This window comes from Salmo salar, chromosome ssa26 (genome assembly GCF_905237065.1).
Source record: "Salmo salar chromosome ssa26, Ssal_v3.1, whole genome shotgun sequence".
NCBI lineage: Eukaryota > Metazoa > Chordata > Actinopteri > Salmoniformes > Salmonidae > Salmo > Salmo salar.
In genome coordinates, this window is record NC_059467.1 from 12,321,472 (window position 1) to 12,340,000 (window position 18,529).

General features: G+C 48.4%; 1 protein-coding gene across 2 annotated transcripts in view; it reads left to right on the top strand.

The window, feature by feature from the left end:
* Positions 1–18,529, top strand: part of tshz3b (teashirt zinc finger homeobox 3b) — a 37,171-nt gene that overhangs the window by 1,465 nt on the left and 17,177 nt on the right. Inside the window, exon 2 of one of the 2 annotated variants that reach the window (XM_014175571.2) lies at positions 90–449. In XM_014175571.2, the coding sequence (XP_014031046.1) occupies positions 410–449 (40 nt within the window). In that variant the 5' untranslated portion in view covers positions 90–409. Of the gene's footprint in view, positions 1–70; positions 450–18,529 lie in introns of those variants that run through there. The other variant, XM_045708207.1, reaches the window with a different exon arrangement.

Below are 18,529 nucleotides of genomic sequence, written 5' to 3' on the forward strand. Positions count from 1 at the left end.
AGGTGCTAGGCACAATAAATGTGACAGCGCTTGATGTTTGCCCCTGTTTGCAGACTTTGAGTGACGCGTTCATTTCGTTTTCCTTTAAGCTTGCCTGTTGCAGCCTCCAACGCGGAGTGAGAATCACATTGAGGCTGAAGATTTTTTTTCCCCCCACCACTGTACTCCCGGTCTCCACACACTGTGATATCCAAGTCGAACAGGGAAAAGAAAAAAACCGCTTGTTCTTCTTCATCTTCAGATCTACCCTTTCTTCAATGTCTGCATTTTTGTTTGAAAACTGCCGATCTATGTCAGCCTTCTGAAAGCGCCCCGGGTACCGTGTAAGGAAGCGCCTCTATCAAAGAAGAGCGGACCAGCTAGGGATCTCTGGGGCTAGAGAAGAACTCTTCAGAACCCCGAAATAAGCATGCCGCGGAGGAAACAGCAAGCGCCCCGGCGTGCAGCAGGTACGATTCTATGATATGCATGTTATCGCCTCTGTTTTTACTACGACTGCTGCGGTATTTCCATTGACTTCACTGGTCCTACCATGTATAGTACTGAATCATGTGCGTGTAGCTACATTGTAGCGTAGGCTACAGTGGGAGGAAATGGCAAATACCCATTCACTCAAAGAGGGATGGTTAGGCTACTAGCTATTCGTTTTTTTTGTACTTTCCCTTTGAAGGGGATGTGCTTTTTTTTTTACAACCACGTAGACCACGTTTGATACTAGCCACGTACTATTTTAATAGTCAATTGCATTATCAGCATACTTACATAGCCCATTAGGCTACACAGCCAAGTTATTGGCAACATTGTGTTCTCAGTATATTTTTTTTCTCCAACTTCTGGGGCAACAAAGATTCCATTCGATGAACGATCTGCTAACAACAGTTCTCGGAAGACATAAAAGGTTTCCCAGGCCGTAGCTCTATCCGACTGGTCAAAGACAACTTCGGCTTTGATAGGTCTCTCCCTTTTACCCTATTTTAGCCTACTCTCCCTTCCTCCCACCGTAGGGTGCAGATATTGACTCCTTGAATTAGAGATCTATAAAGAAGCGCAAGGAAAAGGGGGCTCGTGTCAGCTGACTGTCATGATTTCCTTTGATGCTCGTTTGGGGCTTTGTGCATGCTAAAACATTTGATCACAAAATGTCAACTTTCGCCTAGTTTCCCCCTGGCTGATTTCTCCTTTCTGGGAAATACTTAAAGATTATTTCGCAGCCGACCCTAGGGGAGACGTGGACTGGAAGAGGCTTTAATGGACAATTGCCATCTTTGATTTGACGGCTGATTGATTGCCCGTCATTTGGCTTGTCTTTGATCTATTCTTTCCGGATAAACACAAATAAATCACTCCCCATTGCAACGCCGGTTCACGTGACGTCATGTCTGGTATGACAACTAGCCATTTAAAACATCTTTAATTGTTTCTTTTGTACTTTTCACGTTGTCACAGCCAAAGGGCACATTTCATTTAATTTTCTCTCTCTTAAACATAGAGAATAAACCACACTGACTGTTCAAAATAGGCTTTAATTAAATCTTTCTTAGGTCATGGAACACGTCATATATTCTACTCTATATAAATAGTTAGGCTATGCTACAACATGGTAGTTACTTAGCTACCATTCTGTTGTAAAAAAAAATATATATTATTTGAATCAGACTTCTGTTCTCATACTGTTGCTATATGACTGGAACTTCTGGGTTTTATGTCCGCTTTTGAAAGTATTGTTTGAAGCACCAGTGTGTTGAAGTATACAGGCTACCTGTTTTAAGATTCAATAAGTATTATTCTTATTTCTGAGACATGTGCTTCTTTTTCATCACAATATAGGCTGCGTTTACCTATATGCTTTAAAGTGTAGTTAAGTTTTCTGCAACATAGCCTACATGAAAATTCATCTCTACTACTGCAACTTTTAGCCTATAACAAAACTATAACAAGCACCAAAGTAAATTCCCCTTAAAATATACTATCAAAATTCAATATTATGCAATTATTATAGTAATCGAAACACTCGCTCATTTTACTACACACACACGCACGCACGCACACACACACACACACACACGCACACTCACATACAGACACAAACAATTTTATCTTGCACGCACACACAGTGCTTCTATGAAAAATGTAACTATTAGGCCTAATCGGGAGACGGAGGAATGGTTTGCTCCATCAGAACGACCCGTCAAAGCGACTTTGTTTCATATTTGATTTAATTGTCTCCCTTCTGACAGCCACATTCATCAATGGCTCTAATGGTCAATCAGAAGTTGGCAGAGTGACTGCTCTCATTTTGTTTCTCCATACGTTGGGCCTGGGCTTTACTTTATCAAAACGCTTTTGCCTAATGGACACGCTGGGGGTGGGGGCCGAGGGGGGCTGAGAGATGACTGAAAGCCTTCTTATCCCAGACGAGAGAGTGAGAGAGAGAGAAAAATAAGGCATTTATTCCTTTGATGAGCGGATGAGGACAGACACAAGAGCAGTAAGGGGGATGTTATTATTTTTTTGGACGAGGCAACTTCCTGTAATTTTTTACAGGGTCTGTATACCCCCTCCCACCCTTCGCCCCTCCTTCTTTCCCAGCAGCCCTCACAGCTGCAAGTTATAAGGTTGACGACTGCTCCGTGGCACACAAAGAGTGGTGACAAATTGATTGCGCTATAGTGATGGAAAGAGCAAAAGATGGCAGATGATGGGCCTTGATTAGGAACTTTGGGAAATCCAGTCCCCAGCAACCTTGAGCGTTTCATGAGAAAATCTCTCTCTCCCTCTCTCCTTCTCTTTGCTTCCCTCTCTCTTTCTCTCCTCTCGCTCTTTTCCCTTTTTCAGCCCCCCAGTCTGGAAGGGCTGCTCAGCCGTATAAAAAGAAAAGTTGTTTTGCCAGCTTCATTAGTGTTCACCTAATTAGCTGTAAAGCTGATGGATTCCTGACAGCCCTAATGATTGGAGATGACAAGCTCTGCACACTGTCATCCAGCCCAATTAGGTTTGCAGCTAGTTTGATGTAATCAAGTTGATATTACACAGTCCTCCATGCCTTTAGTCGTTGCACTAACTCAATTTTCTGCTGCAGGTGACAAATGGGCTAGGGTACCTGGGTAATCACGTTGGCTGGAATTAGGCTGCTTTTTAATGGTCAGGAGCCCTATAACACCACCAAAAACTAGCCTCTCGAAAAGTCTGTCTGGGAAAGAGGGGCCTATAGCAGCAACACACACACACACGCACACACACACACACCACTCTCTCTGTCTAGCCACAATACCTTCCTCCATTTAGGAGTGGACAATGCTGTGAACACCGTTTTTTTGTTTGTTTTTTGTCTGCTTCAAAGCCTCGCAAGACCAAACATATCATAGTTTTGGGGAGGAAAGAGGGAACATCAAACGTAGGACTTTTTTTTTCTCTCCTTCACTAGTTGTGTTATGCCATGTTACTCTTACTGAGTAGTACTGTAGTGCCTCTTGCCCGAAACACCCGGGAAAACATTGTACTGATGTTGTAGCTGTTTTGCTACACTGTCATAGAGAATAGTATTGCTTTAGGGCGCCGGGGCCGCTGTCTGGGAGACATGTATTTGAAGAAGCCTTGTGAAATCAGTCGACGCTGTTATTGTTGACGTTGCTCATCATCCCTTAGATCATGACGTAGTCAAAGGTATAGATGCTTTTCCACGTTAGTTGATTTTCCAAATGCCTATTATCAGCATTGTGTTCAAAGGGTCTAAACATGATTTATACAAAATATTAAGATCATGACAGATCTAGTTCTGCTTGATGGGAGATAGAGTGCGGTGAGGAAAAGCAGCTGATTTCTGTGATTTTTGTGCGTGTTTGATTGATTGTGGATGAGCGAGAGAGATTAATCATGCTTGATTTGTGTTAACGTTGCACTCGTGCTGGATACACGTCGACATACAGTGGCCCGTAGACACATAGGTTACTACACACACACAGACGCACACACACGCGCACACACACACACACACGCGCACACACACGCACACACACACGCACACACACACACACACACACACACACACACACACACACACACACACACACACACACACACACACACACACACACACACACACACACACACACACACACACACACACACACACACACACACAGACACACACCGCTTGCATGTTCTTGTAATAATACTTTGTCTCTGCTCCTTGCTAAAAACAAAACAGAGGGTTTGTGTAATAGTGTAATGTTACTGCATTTACTCTGTCGCTGGTGTAGTTGGTTGATTCGCTGTCGTTCAAGGGTCGGTCGCAGCGGCTTGTTGGTGCCTTGCTCGTACGAAGCATTACCCCTTCACAGTCTCAGCGAATGAAATTTAATGAAACATGCCATCTTAATTAGGCTAATTATCCTAGTTTAAAAGCTGGTCATGATAATTCTATTAATTATTAAGACGGAAAGAAAATGATTTCATAAACATCACCTTCAAAAGTCCACCCCCACCCTCAGTTAATGAGAAATGTAATTATAAAGAATTATGTTGAAATGATATTTAAAATCAAGTGGATTTATTATTAATGAGTAGGTGTACTACGTCCATTAGGTTGTGTTGAGTTTGACGATTGCAAAGTTCATGAACTTCGTTATCACAGTGAGATGTTATTTTTGAATATGAATATTATGATTTACTTAGAAACACTGAGGCTAAATCCGATATTATTTATTTGTATTTATTCATGTTTTTTATAAGGTTGGGACACGTGCTCCCCCATATTTTTCCTGTAAAAAATAAAATAATAATAATAATAATAATAAAATTGGTTAGTTTTTTTCTCTGTAATACTGCTAGCCACTTAGCAATTTTATGAAGCTGGCTTTAGCTAGCCCAGCTAGGTTCCCAATCTCCCAACCTCATAACCAGCTACCAAGAAGCCATTTCAGGCTATCAATCAAGTTAGTGTAGCTAGCTTCTCTAACTATCTAAGCTGGAATGCCTGCTGGAAAAGACTGTAGGCTTTAGAAAAGCAAGCAATAACTAAATGTACTGAATACGACTCACTTTCCTTCCAATCTTTTACCCAGATTTCAGCACAGATGCAGAGATGTCTGTAAAAGAATAACCACCAGTCAGAAGTATACAGACAGCGTGTGCTTGGATACGCAGACAAATACACATCTTTCTTTCTTTACATAGAAATAAGCATAATGATTACGGCTCTAGAGTGCAGGAAAAAAGGCTGTTTCGGGTGTTTGGAAAAATGCCAAAATTCTCTAATTTTCATATGCACCAACTCAGTGTCCTTGTGGTTAGAGTGTCCGCCCTGACGTTGGAAGGTTGTGAGTTCGTTCCCCGGCCAAGTCATACCAAAGACTGTGGGACCTGATGTGTTTCTGCTTTGGCACTCAGCATTAAGGAGATTCGAGCTGCCTCACGCTACAGAAACAGGAGATAGGCTACTACTTACGGGCGGGGGGGGGCCTAGCCCCCGCTCTAGACCATCCCCTCACGTGCTTTGTGTAACCTCTGATTTTTAGGGCGCATGACGGACCTGGTGAGTGGCAACATGGCTGTGTACGTCTGAAGCTGCACGCAACAACAAAAAACTCAACATAGCGCCCGTCGAACAGCGTAGGATAATCCAAAATACAGTGAAGTAGAAAGAGCATGACGATAGATCACGCCGCCAAATGTGGAGAATCAACGAGTGGGAGTCGAAAGAGGTCCAGGCCTATCTGTCTGTCCACATGAGTCTTTGTCTGTGTGTCCCGGGCCTCATGATCAGTAGTCCCCCTGAAGCCCAGTCCCTGCTGCCCCCTCCGGAGTGAGGTGTCTACTCCTGGGCCTTCTTCTCAGGATTACGGGCCTTTCCTCAGCCTCGCATTGCATTGCTCTCCCTAAAGTGAGGCTCTCCCAGGCTGCCAACTGACACTATGATTAGTTATGGCCGTCCTCTGCCTTTTTCACAACCGCAAGTGAGCGACAATGAACAGGGTTAAGAGCAGAGTGGGCGGAGACAGAGAAATAAAGGGAGAAGGGGCGAGGGGGAAAAAGGCTGAATAACGTCGGCACAGAGAAAGAGGGAGAAAGAAAGCGCGAGGGAGGGAGGGAAAGTTCCCTGCTCGAGGATGTACGGGTTGATGGTTGATAAACAGATTTTTTTTCCCCCCAGAATCTTCCGTCATGGCTCCCATTAGCTTGACAGCTGTCAATTAGAGCTCCCTTGGTCTCGCGGGCTGCAGTTTATTGCAGGCGGTTGACGCTGTCATTTTGCCCACCGTTTCGCCTTGAGCGTTATCGCGGGCGCTGAAACAGTCAATAACTGATGCATCAGCAGTTATTTCTTAAATTGGCTCACAAGGCTGCATCTTTCCCTCATTTTTTCCCATATCCCCTCTCCTCCCTGCTCCTCTCTCCAAAGATTGTTCTGTGAGGAGAGAGCGATGAATTGCGACTGCAGCAGGGTTAGTGAGAGAGCAGGGATGCAACACATACAGTTATTGTACACAAAGGTACGCACGTAGAGCACACACACAAAACGGTTACATTTACACACAAGCTATCAAGATCTAAAAAAATGGTGTTTGACTGTGTCTGGCTCTTGATCCAAACAATACTACTCACAAAATAGACACATAGCAGTATTTATTTATGTACCTTTTTGCTCTACCTTTTATGTTTTATTCCCTGCTGAAATGAACACCTCAGCAAATTGTGCACCAGTGCAAGCGATTAGTCAACCTTGTACGATTAGAAGACTGGACAGATATCAACGTCTACCTAACCATAAAATGCAACAGTTTGTCGAATGGCGAACAGGGTGCTTTCTGAATTAATGAGAATATCCAGCCACTGGTTAAAGGAAGTTTGTTCAGGAGATTAGTGGCTACTTAGCTCCTCCTTCTCTCTCTCTCTCCCTCTCTCCCTCCCTCTCTCCCTCTCTCCCTCCCTCTCTCCCTCTCTCTCTGGTGCGGGTGTTCATATTTGATTAATCAATGATTATCAGTTTCTCGCTTTCCCCAATGATTAGGGAATGATGTCAGCGTCTGAGCGCTGCTATTTCAACGTGCAAGAGATATTGTCATTATTCCAGTGGAGTGATTGGGCAGGGCCTCAGCCACTGCTCTGCTCTGAGCACACTCCACAAACTCACCCTGTGAAGCCCGGTTCACTATCGGGCCTGCACCAGAGCACCATGGGAATCGGCTTCTCTTCTAGGCACATTTTTGAGGAAACAGGAAATTGAGAGAGTTTGTGGGATCTTTTGCACTTCCTCTGCGGAGAGACAGAAATATGTTATGCTCCTCCTCAGTACAGTATAAAACACTTCCCCCAAATTTGCCTGGCTGCACTTTCCCAAGGCAGGCTAGGGTATTATCTGGCTGAAATTCTCTCTGTATGTCTGGGTTGTCCTCTCCTCTCTCCCCCCACCCTACCTTCCTCTCCTCTCAGCGATACTATGGCTCTTTGTGTGATGTGAGTGTCGGGCCAGTCTTCAGGAGTCTGGCAGCTACACGGGGGATTAAATCTCCCAGCAGCCCTGTGCAGTGAAATATGGCCGTGTGGAGTAATCCCTGCTTGTGTTGTTGTCATGTCAAGGAGGGACGGGGGGTGCACAGAGAGGAGAGGTAGGGGGCCGGGGAGGACGAGATGGAGCGATGAGGAGGGGGTTGGTTCTGAGTGTCGTTTGGGCCAGACTCCAGGTTTGGGTTTCTTCTTTCCCTCAGTTGGGGTGGGCCAGCCAATGGATGCGGGGGTGGAGGAGCGTTGGTTGTCTTTATGTCTGCCAGAGTGGCTGGGGAACAGGGCGGGGGAGTCCCCCCCGTTGGGCTCTGACAGGGGCCAGGCGAGACTGGCAGCCATCAGTCATGCGTACGGGTGACACGGAGGCTGTTTTTGATGGTGGCGGTGATGAAAGGCAGGGGAGCCGTAGAGGCCCATGTAATCAGGGCCAGCAAGGGCTGACATCCTTCTCAGGCATGACAGCCTCTTCCTCTTCTCTCCTCACCGAAGCCAAGAGATGGCCTCAAACGCCTCGCCTTTCCTTCACTCCCTCCCTCCCTCCCTCACTCCCTCCCCCTGTTTCATGTTCTGATCAGTCTCAGATGCTGGGAATTATCCCCCCGTTTCTTTTTTTGTAATGGGGGGGGGGGGGGTCAGGAATGGCAGGGGGGATGTGGTCTGAGGTGGGGGTGGTGATCTGCGTGTTTACACATGTTTAGTGTTTGTGTGTGTTTCTGCTTATACACCTATGTGTGTGTTTGTATTTATGTAACAGGAAGGGGGTCGGGTTTTTCTCTCCTTGGCAAAGGCGGGCAGGTGCGAGAAGAGAGAGAGAGAGAGAGAGAGAGAGAGAGAGAGAGAGAGAGAGAGAGAGAAATGGAGAGAGAGAGAGAGAGAGAGAGAGAGAGGAAGTCTGTTTTATTTTATACTGCAGGCCTGTTGCTAATTAATGTTTCTTGGTAGGATTCTGTCGGAGTTGAGTAATGTTTTTGATCTTTATGCCTGATAACTGCATACCTAATGAGATTTCAAAGCTTCTCGAGATGTGAGTGCTGCTCCCTGCAATTATTGACAGATGCCTTTTCTTCGCCATTGGGTTCTGCTCCATAAATCCTTCCTCTGTAATGAGCTTGAGAAGTGCCACCCTGCCAGTGAGCTAATGAAACCGAGCAAGGGGGGGTGTACGAGGAGGGGGCCGTCACACTCCTCCGACACACATTTTTTTTCTTTAAATGCACTCTGCAGATGTCAGGGCCCTCGCTTGTGTGTCGAAAAAGAAAAGAAGTGAGCATGAGATAGAGGAGTAGAAAAAAAAAAACCCCACAGAAAACACAGAGAGAAAAAAGTAGATCCTCTCCTCTTATGAGAAGAACCGTTTGGCCGATCGGGTTTCCATCCCCATGTTATGGTCGTTTGTCTGAGATAGCTATTTTATTTGAAATGGTGGTAGTGTTGTTGCCGAAGTTGACTTTGATTGATATAACTGCCCTCTTGCTACTGAGCTAGCTTTTTTTCTAGTCTTCTTTATTTTCATTTTTTTTTATTCCTTCCATCCCGACACTCTTCCTGTTTGTAACTCTGGTGGGGAGGAACACGGGGAGAAGGGAAGAGGAAAAGAACAGACAGAGAGAGCGAAAGAAAGAAAGAGAGACAGAGAAAGGGAGAGTTCGGGGGGGGGGGAGTCAAGGGAAAAGAAGGGCAGCCTGTTCTCTGTCCGTACACACACATCCATTCTCCCCACACACACACACACACACACACACACACACACACACACACACACACACACACACACACACACACACACACACACACACACACACACACACACACACACACACACACACACACACACACACACACACGAGGCTAGCCGGCCCGGGTCTTTTAGGAGGTCTGAAACAGAGCTGTGGTGGAGGGAGAGTAGCTGCTCCATGCCAAACAGTCGATTTCCTCCTCTCGTCGGCATGGTGATACATCATGGACCCACCCTTCTCTCCTGACAGAATGACGTGTGTCATTTATCAAACGGGCCCTTGCCAGAGCCCTGTGTGAGGGGCTGTCTTCCTCCCTTAGAGAGGAGCCTCGACGTCCACGCCTCTGAGGGGGAGGAGGGGGGGGGGCTGTAAAGCCAAAAGTGGGCTGAGGACGGGGTCTTCGGGGGGGAGGAGGAAGGTGAGGGGATGTGGGGAGGACTGTGGGTGTGGAGTGAGAGGTTGGGAGTGAAGGGGAACGGCGCTATAGATCCAGTAATGCTCCGACTCGCCTCTCACATTCCCTAACCCCTATGTGTGAGATGGGAAAGAATTGGAGGGGGACTTTGTGTGGAGCTTGAGGTGGGAGGGAGATAGTGTGTGTTTGTAGATGTACCGTATGTGTTTAAAAAGAACACACTGAGTTTGGTAGTGCACTTGTTTGGAATGAAGTTAGTATTTCATGTGTTGACGCGTGTGTTTGTATGTGTGTTTGTCCATGTGTTTCTTGTAAATATGGGCGTGTGTGAATATGGAATCTGCATGTGTAGTCTATCATGATGTATCTGAGTATGTGTGTGTGTGTGTGTGTGTGTGTCTATCAGTGTGTGCATCTGTGTGTGTCTTTGCCGTTATCTGAGTCCCTGCTCCCACACATGTCCCAGTGCGTTTTTGTCCCGGGCCACTGGCTCTGGGGTTGACAGGTATCACTCAGGGCCCCCGGCTCCATGTCACGAGGTCCTCTCTCGCTCTCTCAGGGGTTAGGCCAGTGAATCTGAGCTCTCTCGCTTTCCCATGATTCAAAGGAGCGTTACTGAGGATGGATGCTCCTTAAAAAAAAAAAAAAAGAAGAGATTGATGATGGATATGAGGCTGGCTGTGTCATTCATCATTTTGAATATTATTTAGACTGGCCGTGTAAAGCTGTAACCTGAGCTCTAGGCCCAGGACGTGGGCTCAGTGATGGATGGGTCAGCCAGATCCTTGTTTGTTACCAGATACCAGAGGAGCAGCACTCGCTCACTCCTAATGCGCCTCACTGCCTACTTTTGGCCGAAAGGGTAAAAATAAAACCAATGGCGGTCAGGTGAGAGAAAAAAACAAACAGCTAATGTTGGACATGGCCCTCGCACCGCGCCCCGGGTAACCCTTGTTTTGCAACTTTTCTTTCTTTTTAGTCAGCTTCCTGTGTGTTTGTGTTGTTTTATAGGAGGTTTTTGGTTTTGGTTTTATGTCGCCAGACTAGTGAGATGAGGTGACCATCGTCAGGGCTGTGTGGCTGAACAGCTGTGGCCCATTAGGAAGAAATACAGCTGACTGTGCTCGTCAGCCCCATGACTCACAATAATGTGGATAGACTACATTTTGAGCACTTTTAATGGTTTATTTGGAATATTTTTCTGATATGGCAACATTTCTTCATTCCTTAGACTGGACTATTTAAGTGCTTGCTGTGCAGATGTTTTTTCCCCTATTAACCTAGGTGTGTACATTGCAAGTACTGTACAATGTTATTGTAATAGCTATTAAGCACAATGTCATTTCAGGGTGAATTATAATCTTGTCTAGTGTTGGATTCAATAAAAGTAATCTTCGATTTATTTTGTTTCGTTTTATGATAGTGAACTTTGTAGTCAGCCATTATTGTTCCAGCTGGGTTTTCTTACTGTCTGCCTGCATATCAACAAGCCCCTTCCCATGCCAACAAGCGCCGCCCCATGCCAAAGTCAGACCGCAGGAGAGATAGCCAGTGATAGCTGGTCTCTCTCTGAGAGATTACCTCATCACACACCAACATTTTCACAAGGCCTACTCACCCGCTAGGCTGTTTATTTTCCTCTGGTCTTCTTCCTGCCGTGAAGTACTGGACTCCTGTACAGGAGGTGGAGAGGAGCGAAGGAACGAGACAGGGTCAGATAGAGGAGAGGGCTTCAACCCTGCCCTCCACATTAGATGTGTGTGTGTGAGGAGAGAGAGAGAGAGAGAGAGAGAGAGAGAGAGAGAGAGAGAGAGAGAGAGAGAGAAATAGAAAGGTTGTTTTGTTTTTGTGCCCTTTTTCTTCCCGTCCCCCCCTCCCTCCTCTCTTTCTTTTTCCAGTTTTATAGCAGGAGACATGATTTATTGTGGCCATCCATCTTTGAGACTCATCCATCACCTCCTGGTTGCTAGGCAATCATGGCAGCAGCTGTTTGCTTTGAATCAGACAGAGACGCTGTCAATCAGCGCGGGCAGGTGAAAAGCATTAGAAACACGCTATTGTCAGACGGAATAATTAATCAAAGGCAGGAAAGATAATTAAAAAGATATGACCCTTGCTAGCACTTGGTCTGGGTTGCCTGGATAAAAAAAAAACGAGCAGCAAGGGAAAAGGAAGGGAGTATAGGAAGGAGAAGAGACTGGAGGGTACTCTTTCTCTCTCTCGCTTTCTCTCTCTCTCGACACAGTGAAGGAGAGGAGGGAGTGAGTGAGTGCTGATAAAACTCAGCTCTCGCAGTCAGTGGCACAGGTTCTAATTAATTAAAAGAAGATTGGCTAGAAAGTGGAGAGAAATAATAAAAGGCTGGCAGAGCGGACGAGAGAGAGAGAGAGAGAGAGAGAGAAAGAGAGGTAGATTAAAGGGAACACTTGTAAAAAACCACATACACACACACACACACACCCACAGACAGACAGACAGACCAGTGCAGTAGAGATAGGGCCCTGCAGTGATCCCTGGGGCCCAGGAGAGGGTGCCTGTAGTGGGCTCTCTGAAGCTGGCTTCCTGCCTCCGCCTTTACAGGATCTTGGTCCCTACATCTGTGGAGTTGTTTGGATCCACATGGCTCACGGTAGGCAGGAGTTTGGAGAGGTGTTGGGAAAACATAACGTATGATATTGCGTGTGTTCAGCATGCATGTTTATATAACTACTTACATAATGTGTTGGCATGTTTTTGTGTGTGTTTGTTTGTCCGTCCCAGGTATCATAGCCCTCCTAGACTCAGGGGCCCAGGGATTTAGCCTTTAGGTCAGGGTTCCCCAACTGGAATTTGGCCCGCAGGTGATTTTATTTGGCCCCTGAGCAAAAACACAAACAAACAAACAAAATTGTTTTAGGGGGACATAAAACACTGTGAAAACACCAGTAAATCAGCTCCAAGTGATTTTCATTTTGGAAATCTGTTCCAAAGTATTTCCACACAAAATAGAGAGATGTGATTATATACAAACGTAAACAAGGTTTGAAATGACTATGTTTTAGTCTGTTTGGGCTTCTTGTGGTCAATTTGCGGTCTACAAATGATTAGCAATTATGATCCGGACCCCTGACCATCCGCAGCTAAATCTAGTTGTTGACCCCTGCTTTAGGCGATCTGAGGTCAGGGTTCTTTGGGTTCTCTCCTCCCTCTTTTTCTCCCTCTTTGTCCATCCCCTGTTTATTCCCAGCGCTTCCTAGTCCTCCGTGTTCCGTCAGATGAGCCAGAGAACACGCCGCTCATTCCCCTGAACCGGCATGTTCTCTGATGTTATATTTCTACCACAGTGTTGCCTAACGTTCACATGTAAACTCCCATAGCCGATGATCCTCTGGGGCTGTGTGTTGTGACTATAGAGAGAGGTTTACCGTGTGATTCATAGGGTGGGGGCTCCTGTCCCCCTTAATCCTTCTTTGATCTGTACGTTTCTCTTGTGTTTTGACGTCCCGTAGGTTCTCATAATCATTTTTTACGTTTTTTTTTTTAACGTTCTAGAAGATAACCAAGGCATATTGTAGTGGAACGGTGTGCTCTCTCCACACAGCTGGCGAAAGAAGGACCAGTCATAACAGTGCGTGGGAATGACAATGTCCCATAACCCCTACCGCTTACCCTGTCTCCAAAATACTTTAGCCCTAAGCCTCGCCCTGGGCTACAAGCCACACGCTGTCTCACTCGCTCTCTCTCTCTCTCTCCTACCTATTCAACAGTGCCACCAGACCCAGACATGAAAAACAACTTCATTTTGATTTGTCCAAATGAAAGCAGCACACAAGACCTGTCTATTTAAAGACACTGTAATAGCCACATGAAAACTGCCATCGCCTTCTTACCAAAGAGCAGACCTGTTTCCTTAGCTCACTGGGCGATGAGGGTCAATAAACACGGTTCATCGTGAAAAGGAATTGATTCATTGACCATAATAAGCTGGACTGTCGAACAGATCTTTTGAACGCTCGCTTGATACTCAGCAGAGCCAATTGCTGTGCAGAAATGTGATCACATGACCTAGATCCCTTACAAAAAAAAAAGGCAATCGAATCTCCATTTAATGTTAACCGTCAAAGTAAATCACCATCCACATGTGTTGATGAAGTGAGTATGAATTGCCAGAGTATTCCAAATGAGTCAAGTATAATGTAATTGTATCAACATCCCACACCCTAACTGAGGAGAGAAAGTGGAGGGGTGCCGTTGGTTAGCCACCAGTCAAATGCACCCACCCAGACGAGAGTGTAAGATAAAAAATTTAAAAAAAGAACGAATCAAAACAATAAGAGCATTGTGGCTCGTTGAAACGCCTTGGGTGCCATGCTATAAATGTCGTTATCCGTTTACGACTCGCCGGCTAATGTGATCTTCCTCAAAAAAAAAACGACTTCTGTGAGACGCCTTGATATTTTTAGTCCTAATTAGCCACATAATTCCCGAGATATCCTTTACTATTAAAGCCCCCGTCCTTGTGCCATCCAGACAGACAAAACCATCCGTAAGACAGTACTTCACTCCTATCTCTGCCGAGTAAAACACAAAGTCTGTATCCAAGCCCCTGTGATTCTCACTGCGTTCTGCTCTTAGTCCAGTGATACATGTGTCTATTGATATTGTCGTGTATGTAGTGTGTGGCGTGTAAAGGTCAGACACATGAGCGATCAGTGTGTAGCCCGGCCCGGCTTTATGACACGGCTAGCCATCAACACTGCCTGTTTCTGAGGAGAGGATGTTACACTCAGGCCTGACAAGGCCCACTCTGTTTATGAATTCCTGAGGCCTGATACAGCCACAGAGTCATGGAGTTCTCTGGAAACAAGACAAGTTTGTGTGTGTGTGGGGAGGGGGGGGGGGGCATGTGTAGGGGTGTATATGAAAGTCACAGTATGTCAGATGTGTCACTGGGACGTCGTCTTGTGTCTACATGTGAAAAGATAATGCGTGCGTGCTTGTGTGTGTGTGTGTGTGTGTGTGTGTGTGTGTGTGTGTGTGTGTGTGTGTGTGTGTGTGTGTGCGTGTGTGTGTGCGTGTGTGTGTTGTCAATGTGTGTGTGGGAGGCAGTAAATCACTCTAATCAATTGTGGGACATATCATGCCATTCCAGACATGGCGGACACAGTTCTTCTGGTGGCGGGCCAGTGGTGGGAGAGTACATCTGTCCAATGGTTTCCAAGACATGACCATCACAAATCCCAGTGTTCCCAAAGAGAGGAAGTGCATTTAACACTGATGCCTCACCACTGCAGCGTGTGTCTGACTGACTCCTCTCCCAGTGGAGGAAATCACTGTCTCTGGGTCTGTGTGAGGCCTGATTTGGAGTTGTCAGTATCACAACATTTGTTGACGTCTGTTAATTACCTTTTGTCATTCTGTGGACACTGGAGGGAGTTTCTCCCCCACCACACGATTAAACACAAGAATGCAATCAGAAAAGAGAGAAAGTACACACAGAAAAAAAAAGAGAGAGTGAATGAAAGAGTGAAGGAGGACAAGAAACAAGTGTGAGAGGGAGCTAAGGCTGTACCGTAGGGCCCTTAAAGGCGCGGTACGCCGTGGATCGGTGCGGATCGGGACGCCATCGAGGGCCTTATCGCTCCATCGTGACACGGCCAGGGGAGCGGCAGTACATTAATGCCTTGGTGCGATAGGGACTGTCTGCCTCGTACTCCTCTTCAATGCAGATAAGCCCCTGCAGAGGCAATGATAGCACCGGCGGATTATCACATGCTCTCCGCTCGCAGGCACGCCAGCCACGCATTCGCCTTATTTATTGTTTCGAGCCCTGTGACTGGGAGAGTAGGGAGAAGCAGAACAGGAGAGGGAGAACGTAGAACACAAACGGAGACGAGAATGAGGAACGAGAGAGATATAGCGTATGTACTAGGTTAAAGGGAAACAGGAAGGGTTTTTTACGGATCTTCCCTTCGCTGTGGTACACCGTTGGAGATGGCACCAGTCAAGAGGCGGCCTGGTTTGGGTTGGGAGGGGCTGGGCTGGGCTGGGTTGGGTTAGGTTAGGTTGGGTTGGGTTGGGTTGGGTTGGGAGGGGCTGGGCTGGGTTGGGCTGGTTTGGGTTGGGTTGGGAAGGGCTGGGTTGGGTTGGGAAGGGCTGGGTTGGGAAGGGCTGGGCTGGGTTGGGAAGGGCTGGGCTGGGCTGGGCTGGGTTGGGTTGGGAAGGGCTGGGTTGGGTTGGGAAGGGCTGGGATGGTTGGGTTGGGAAAAGCTGGGCTGGGTTGGGCTAGGCTGGGTTGGGAAGGGCTGGGTTGGGTTGGGAAGGGCTGGTTTGGGTTGGGAAGGGCTGGGTTGGTTGGGTTGGGAAAAGCTGGGCTGGGTTGGGCTAGGCTGGGTTGGGTTGGGTTGGGAAGGGCTGGGCTGGGTTGGGTTGGGAAGGGCTGGTTTGGGTTGGGAAGGGCTGGGTTGGGTTGGGAAGGGCTGGGATGGTTGGGTTGGGTTGGGAAAAGCTGGGCTGGGTTGGGTTAGGTTGGGCTGGGTTGAGTTGGGAAGGGTTGGGAAGGGCTGGGTTGGGAAGGGCTGGGTTGGGTTGGGAAGGGTTGGGTTGGGCTGGGCTGGGTTGGGTTAGGTTGGGCTGGGTTGAGTTGGGAAGGGTTGGGAAGGGCTGGGTTGGGTTGGGAAGGGCTGGGTTGGGTTGGGAAGGGTTGGGTTGGGCTGGGCTGGGTTGGGTTAGGTTGGGCTGGGTTGAGTTGGGAAGGGTTGGGAAGGGCTGGGTTGGGTTGGGAAGGGCTGGGTTGGGTTGGGAAGGGTTGGGTTGGGCTGGGTTGGGTTGGGAAGGGCTGGGTTGGGTTGGGAAGGCCTGGGTTGGGCTAGGCTGGGTTGGGTTGGGAAAGTCTGGGCTGGGTTGGGTTGGGTTGGGAAGGGCTGGGTTGGGTTGGGTTGGGAAGGTCTGGGCTTGGTTGGGAAGGTCTGGGCTGGGTTGGGAAGGGCTGGGTTGGGTTGGGTTGGGAAGGGCTGGGCTGGGCTGGCCTGGGCTGGGTTGGGTTGGGTTGGGAAGGGCTGGGTTGGGTTGGGTTGGGAAGGGCTGGGTTGGGTTGGGAAGGGCTGAGCTGGGTTGGGTTGGGTTGGGAAGGGAAGGGCTGGGTTGGGTTGGGAAGGGCTGGGTTGGGAAGGTCTGGGTTGGGTTGGGTTGGGTTGGGTTGGGAAGGTCTGGGCTGGGTTGGGTTGGGTGGGGTGGGGTGGGGAAGGTCTGGGCTGGGTTGGGTGGGGTGGGGAAGGTCTGGGTTGGGTTGGTTGGGTTGGGGAAGGTCTGAGCTGGGTTGGGTTGGTTGGGGTTGGGAAGGTCTGGGCTGGGTTGGGTTGGGTTGGGAAGGTCTGGGCTGGGTTGGGTTGGGTGGGGTGGGGAAGGTCTGGGCTGGGTTGGGTTGGGTTGGGAAGGTCTGAGCTGGGTTGGGTTGGTTGGGGTTGGGAAGGTCTGGGTTGGGTTGGGTTGGGTGGGGAAGGTCTGGGCTGGGTTGGGTTGGGAAGGTCTGGGCTGGGTTGGGTTGGGAAGGTCTGGGCTGGGTTGGGTGGGGTTGGGAAGGTCTGGGCTGGGTTGGGTTGGGTGGGGTGGGGAAGGGCTGGGTTGGGTGGGGTGGGGAAGGGCTGGGTTGGGTTGGTTGGGGTTGGGAAGGTCTGGGCTGGGTTGGGTTGGGTTGGGAAGGTCTGGGCTGGGTTGGGTTGGGTGGGGTGGGGAAGGTCTGGGTTGGGTTGGGTTGGGTTGGGAAGGTCTGGGCTGGGTTGGGTTGGGTGGGGTGGGGAAGGGCTGGGTTGGGTTGGGTTGGGTTGGGAAGGTCTGGGCTGGGTTGGGTTGGGTGGGGAAGGTCTGGGCTGGGTTGGGTTGGGTTGGGTTGGGAAGGTCTGGGCTGGGTTGGGTTGGGTGGGGTGGGGAAGGTCTGGGCTGGGTTGGGTTGGTTGGGGTTGGGAAGGGCTGGGTTGGGTTGGGTGGGGTGGGGAAGGTCTGGGCTGGGTTGGGTTGGGTTGGGTGGGGTGAGGAGGGCCTTGGAGGGGCTGCTCCCCAGCTCCTCCTGTAGCTTTGGAGTGAAGTCTCTTTCCCTTGACAATTAGGCCAGTCAACCCCCTTCTAGTGGCTCTGCAAGTGGGTGGAGGTCAGTGGCGAACATGTTTGATATCACACAAACAGACGGTGGCGTGTCTCTCTTTTGTCTCTCCTTCCCTCCCCTGGTGACAATGTGTAGACAGCTCAGTGTTCACCTGGGTTCTGGTTGCCATAACAGCGAGCTGAGGGCTTGTTATTGCTGTACTGTGGTCTTGTTTGCGTGGTTATTTCTGTGGTTAAGCTGGGGCTGGGGCTGTGCTGTGCAGAGCGGGGTCCCTGTGGTGCTCTATCCTGTTCATACACAATGTTAGGTGCTAGCTCGTCCTTAGCTCTACACAGCCCTGCATGGCTAAGCCAGCTGATGGAGCTTGCTTGTTTATTTGAGGCATTTGCATTGTTTGAGTGTGTGTGTGTGTGTGTGTGTGTGTGTGTGTGTGTGTGTGTGTGTGTGTGTGTGTGTGTGTGTGTGTGTGTGTGTGTGTGTGTGTGTGTTTGTGTGTGTGTGTGTGTTCGTTGGTTTATGTGTGTGTGCTTGCTTGATTGTTCGTGAGAGACTCCCTAAGGCTCTGTAAAATGTGACACAAATAAAAACGCTTGCACGCACGCACGCACACGCACGCACACGCACACACACACACACACACACGCACACACACGCACACACACACACACACACACACACACACACACACACACTCTCTAATTGAGGGTGGAGGGGTTATTGGGGGTCCTGGCCTCAAGCCCTCAGGGGGTCTGTGTGTAAATTGAGAGTTTAAAGGGGGAGCCGAGGCATCGAAAC